Raw genomic sequence first — 6,398 nt, 5'->3', positions numbered from 1 at the left:
AGCGACTTTAAGAAGCACCACAAGGACTACGACCAACACCACAAGCACCACAAGTCCCACAAAGAAGGCCATCACAAAGGCGGAAAGCATCATGTGAGTAATTTATGTTATATTTACCTTAGCAGTGCTTATATCATGTTTATTTTCATGTTGATTTTATACATCTAGAATTAATTTAAAAATTAGCTCTATTTTGCTTAGATTAAATGCGGGAAAATAAGTATCGATTAAATTTTAAAATCAAAACATATTCGAAATACAATTGTAAAGTCAGTGCACTAAAAATTAAGTTATTATTTTTTCTGAAATCTCCAAAAAAATTTCAAGCGTCAAGATTCCCACAATAATGGAACTAATTATGTACATGCATTGAAAAAATTCTTATAATACCAAACTAAATATAAGTATTTTTTGCACAGTCTCACAAGCATCACGACAAGCACGGCAAGAAAGGCCATCATAAGAAGGGTCACCATCACCACCACGACAAGGGGCACAAGAAGCACTATGGTGATGAGGGTCACCACAAACATCACAAGGCCTACGGTCACAAGAAAGGTCATCACGATCACCACGAGAGTCATGACGATCATCATTAGTGTGACGATTTTTTACATGTTTTCTGCGAGCTCTTTTATTTCGTCGCTTATTCATCTCTTTACCGCTTTTTTCCTTGTTCGTAAAAATTTAATTCGTGGAAAACTTTCGATGAAAATCAAAATAAAGCAGGTTGGAATAATTGTGGCTACGAGTGCAGAATTTTACGACAAAATTTTCGAAACGCCAAAAATTTCAAGAATCGAACAACCTGCAGCATTTACGACACTTAGCAGGTCACAAAAAATATTTATCTTTTGCTGTGATCGTTGCCAGAAATATCTCCCCATGAATGAAAAGAGCGTACGAAGAAATATGAAAAGCTTGAAGGAATTTAGTTGTTTCAGCGAAATTTGTAAATGTTCCTTCCGTGTGCAGTTTGTGTTGAGTTGTTGACTATGTAGCTGTTGCTGCTCTGACTTCGATGCAATATTGTTTCTGTTATTATTTTTATTGTATCAAATGTATGATAAAAATGTAAAAAATATATAAAAGACATTGAATACCAAACTGTTTATATTGTATTCCTTTTTTGTGGGCCAAATTGTCAATGAAAAAAATTAATGCTGTATGAATTTCAAAATTCAAGCTCAATTTTTGTAAATTATACATCCTGCTTATTTGATTGTGAAATTTTAATCACGAAGCCAGACAACGTTTTAAAACCCATAAATTCTTTTTTAACTTCGTATTAATTTGAAACTATGACCAAGTATCAATTCATAAAATTGTAAACTTACACATTTCTCCGGAAAATAAAAAAACTGAAGTTTTCAATAGGCCAAAACGATTTTGTACTAAATGGAAGGAATTTTTAACTATTAGCATTCAAAACCTATATAAATATATACTTTAATATTTCAAATCAACATTTTTCGAAAAAACGTAGCTCTTCTGTTTAGATCTCTACGCTTCTGTCAGACGTTTTCTTCATGCGTTCAGTAGTTCGGATGTTCACAAGTTCAGGCGCTAATGACCTAATAATTCATCCATAAGAGATAACTCATATGAAAATTCATTTGATAAAATTAATGCGTTTCAAGGATCAGTAACTTGATATAAATTATAATTATTGTAACATTTTTATAGAAATCGAGAGGCTCGAGGAGACCATTAGTATAATTGCAGCGAGATTTTTAACGGATCTGCCCCCCTAAATTACTCAGAAGTTATTAATTCGATGAAAATGTCATTAGTGAAATTTATTCGCCATTTTAATTTGAAATTTGAGTTATATAAGGATTAATTTTAAACTTTTTAGTCTGATCAATTATTTGAACTACGTCGGTCAGTAAAAAAGAATTTTCAACATGAAAATGATACAAGAAGATGTGGGACAATGAATACATTTACTGCCCCAAACAGAGACAATGAGGCAATAATACGTGCAAATATGCATCGTGTCACGAAAAAACACATCGTCTCGCGAATAAATTTATTCATATTTTGATTTCCAGGATGCGTTTATGGTGATATTTAAACATTAATCAATGGTATCTTTTTGAAGATCTCGAGACATTGACATCAAATTTGGAAAATTCATATGCTCTTCCTCCTCAAATTTTGCTGGGAAATTCATTATACTTGAATGGCGACGAAAGTTCGGCATTATCGATAGTCAGTTTGAATTAGGAAGAAAAATTATATTCAGTAAAAAAATTTAATTTTCAAAGATTTTTATTTAGAATAACTGAGATGCAGACACCATTAGGTTCGATGGATATTAAATAACCAGAATGTAAAAATCTTTCTGTTCCAGTATTGGCTTAACCATACAAATGGTTTAAAAGTTTAAGCGCTAAATTTCGAATAATTCATGCACATTAATTAACCAAATCGTGATAAAGGTCAAGTAATTTTCCGGCAATGTGACGATGCAAGATAAATATAAAGCCCTAGCGAAAATATCTTGCAATATCCATGCAATTATGCAAGATAACTATACAGTCCTGCGAAAATATCTTGCAATATGCAGAGGATGAAGCATTATAACTATATAGTCCAGGTGAAAATATCTTGCAATATGCAGAGGATGAAGCATTATAACTATATAGTCCAGGTGAAAATATCTTGCAATATCTTAAGGCGACGATGCAAGATAAATAAATATATAGTTACATCAAAAGCAATAACTGAACAAATTTTGGAAGTCATCTATGATGATTTGTCTTAGGTTACGTTTGGTTTAATAGTAGAGACAACCCATCATTTAGAGTATGCGTATTGAGCGCATTTCATGCATAAGTAATTTTTTCATTTATTGCGACACATGCGATTTTCCCATCCAGAAAAAGCTGAAAAATCAAACTTCAACAAAAAAATCAATTGCTTTCGCCATAATCAGAGCAGCAATAAAAGTGAAGGTAATTATAATTTCACTTTCTGCATCCACAAATACTCTGAGAGGCAATATTTGTGAAGTTGATATTTAAATATTTTATGAAGTAGTTGACGAATTACTTTTCAATAATTCAATAAGCAGAACGGCAATAAATGTCGAGGTAATGTCACGTCAATTATAATAAAGTTTCAGAAGGAAAGTCTCTACTTTGTTGCTTAGCCTATTGGTTAGTGAGTAAACTATTTGATAATTTTACCTCAGTATAATGTATAAATGTGGCTACCCTAAGTATCCTCACATTTCAGTTTACTTAATCTCTTTTCTCACTGCGTTGGGATAGGATATGAGAGCAGATTTTTCTGGATAGCAACGAATTTTGCCGGAAAGGAATAAGACAAAAAAAAAACGTTTGCAGAATTTTCGATGTTCTCTTGTCATGTATTTTTTATGTGCTCCTGTGTGAATAAAGAGTAAAGAATACATAGACCTCTTTATTTTACACCACATGATCTAACTGGGACTTCATCTTGCGAGGACACTTGATGTAATGTATTGATTCAGCCCAATAATTTATGTTAACTCATAAACTGTAGCCATTTGAATCAAACTTTTATGTTGTTTTGGGTCATAATGCGACACTGTTACATCATGATTTGTCTCGTAGTAGTTTTATTCTAAAACCATTGCCGAGATTAATTCATTTTTGTAAGGTTTGACACTAAATATTGATTTTATTAATCTTAGATTATTTTTCTACTAGATCGATAATTTTTATCACAGAAAATAATTTGCCTGAGATAACGCAAATTAGTCATTTCTGACCTAAGTGAACAATTGGGTCAGCTTGGTGCACACTTCTAAGTAAGCATGAATGCGAAATTATAAAAATTCCAGTCATAGAAACTCAGAACAACTGACCGTTAACAATAATATTTTGTTGTAGATTTATCAAAGCAAAGCCGTGATGATTTTCTAATTCGTGTTGGCTCTGACCAATTTCTATCATTACGACGTAAAACGATATCTTTAAACGTCATAATTCCTACTTTCATGGATATGATGACAGTAGTTACTGTCGCCGTTAGTAAGGAAGTAAATGCAACCAATTCAATTTCTCAGTTACCAAATAGGAAATTTGAGCGCCGGCGTTTGCATGACGAAAGGACGAAGAAGTGACCCGCGACGTCGTCTATAAAAGGCAGTGTTGACGGGAAGTCATCAGTCTTGTGGCTGCCTTCAGCCCGACAACATCATCGCCTTGGCAGCATGAGGGCCATCATGAGGGTAAGTAATTAAAAGAAAATTCCCTTTGTGCCTACAGCAGATTGGTTTCCTTGCGAACCTTGAATTTCAAAGATCATTTTATGAAAATGCGTTCAAATTCAAAAATTCCCTTGAATCCACGTTCTACATAAATTTAATTCTATAAAAGGTAAAACTCATAGCATTAAACATTATGTGCATATAAAGACAAAATTTTCAGAGCAGCGACAAAAAAATTGCTCCCATATTACAGACGGCAGTGTTGGTGGCGCTGGCAGCGGCTCTGGTGAACCAGAGCACGGCCGGCACGGCAGGCAAGGAGGCCGACGAGGAGCTCCGAGCCTACAGCCCGCGCCTGGTCGGCGCTGATCTGCTCCCAGCCGGCGCTGATCTGCTCCCAGCCAAAGCATATCGGTTCTCTGCCGACGCTGATCTGCTCTCTGCCGGCGCCCAGCAGGTGTCCCATGTTGCAGCCTACCCGCTACTCACCGCAGCGGGTGAGTCACGTCATCTGTCATGCTATTTATTTAAACTTGATGTCCATTATTTGCTCACAAGTGGCAAGGCTGTTTAAATATTTCTATAAAACTTTGAAATGTGTAAAAAAATTTTTGGGAGGGTTCAGAAATTTGATTGTATGCATAGTATAAATATAAATTGATAAATGACTGCTGTTAGTTTCAACGGCTCATGAGGTTATTTGTGATACGATTTGAGATAAAAAATTCGTCATACATTTTATTTGAGATAAAATTTATCGTCATACATGTTGTGGCTGCAAGCAAGATTAATAAGTATTTGAAAAATATTTAGGAGGTCATGGTCACGGTCACCACGGCCATCATCACAAAAGCCATCATAAAAAGCACGGCCACAAAGGCCATAAAGGCCACCACGCCAAACACGGCCACAAGAAACACCATAAAGGAGACTTCAGCAAAAGCCACAAGAAGGTGGGTGAAGAATCAATTTCGATTTCGTTCAGATTATTTTATCCAATTAATATCTATTTATATCGATTTCTGTTGAGAATCAATTGACTTGATGAATTGAATTGGGCTAAAAGAACATGTTAAAATAGCTATCATAGACATGTCATTCAGTAATTATTATTCCAATCGCTATTTTTAACTTTACTTTAAAGTTCAAATCCGGTCTGTTAGGGCAAATAAATAAATAAAAGACCCTTATTCAGTATTTTAAGATATATTAATATCATGATTATAACGATAATTTCGAGATAATACCGGAAGACGCTCGAAGGAAAATTTAAGATTCAAATTGTGCTCTTGTCAATCTTTTATGGAATTATACAACTTAATTTATTATTAATTTTTTAACTGTGACACCTACAATTTTTCTTTCGCGCCCTCCACCGTGCACATTTAATTTTGGTAAATTGAGCGATTGTGCGAGTCAAAATTAAACCATTATAAATAATATTAATGAAATTCGACAGCACATCAATGATTGAGAGGTTTTCTTTTAAATAATATGTATTGTAAATTTGTTCATGCTTAAGTAAAATTTTTTTTGGCCGGAGATAAAAATTAAAATTTTACACTTTACTAAACGGTTAGATTCAGTGAAATTAGAGTTGACGCAACGTATGATAAAAGTGTAAAAATAGTATTCCATAATATGAACTTGCTCCTAAAATTTTCGATTGTCATAAGATTGTAAATATTCAGTTTTTATTCACTAATTTCCTAATAAAAATCAATAAAAAAATTTGCTGCATGTATTTGAAACGTTATTAGTACCTGTTCTTTATTTTATCTACTATGCAATAATCATTTATAATTCATCCAAAAGGGCCACTTCGACAAAGGTGGTAAGCACCACAAAGGCCATCACCACAAAGAACATCATCACGGCCATCACAAACATGGCAAGAAAGGCAAGAAAGGACACAAGCATGGCAAGAAAGGCCACCATAAGAAGGGACACAAGAATAAGGTAACTATCGAAAATAATAGTTCTAACGGCCTTTCTATTCAATCAACTTTGAAACTATTCGATCAACATTTATACTTGAAATTCGATGGCAGAAAATTATAAAACTCGAATGAAATCGAATAAAAAATTTTGAAGTTTTCGTAATAGAATTCTGAATCGATGAGATCTATGCAAAAATTAATTTGCAAAGTAACTGCTTTGTACTTTATACTCAAATAAAAAAATGATTATAATAATA

At 33.7% G+C, this 6,398-nt stretch overlaps 2 protein-coding genes across 2 annotated transcripts; both read left to right on the top strand.

The window, feature by feature from the left end:
• LOC108678147 (histidine-rich glycoprotein-like) lies at window positions 1–1,109 on the top strand (the record flags this gene model as incomplete). Its single annotated transcript, XM_047880786.1, is given in 2 exon segments — window positions 1–93; window positions 420–1,109. Coding segments are annotated over 2 exon segments (273 nt in total), but the record flags the coding sequence as incomplete, so codon positions are not given.
• Window positions 1,110–4,172: 3,063 nt separating this feature from the next.
• Window positions 4,173–6,160, top strand: LOC108678146 (urease accessory protein UreE-like; the record flags this gene model as incomplete). The annotated part of the gene is made up of 4 exons (XM_018166497.2): window positions 4,173–4,222; window positions 4,455–4,698; window positions 5,015–5,154; window positions 6,017–6,160. Coding segments are annotated over exons 1-4 (546 nt in total), but the record flags the coding sequence as incomplete, so codon positions are not given.
• Window positions 6,161–6,398: the final 238 nt, after the last annotated feature.

Source organism: Hyalella azteca, unplaced genomic scaffold (assembly GCF_000764305.2).
Source record: "Hyalella azteca isolate HAZT.00-mixed unplaced genomic scaffold, Hazt_2.0.2 contig6262, whole genome shotgun sequence".
NCBI lineage: Eukaryota > Metazoa > Arthropoda > Malacostraca > Amphipoda > Hyalellidae > Hyalella > Hyalella azteca.
The sequence above is the reverse complement of the archived record's forward strand: the minus strand, read 5'-3'. Positions and strand labels throughout refer to the sequence as shown.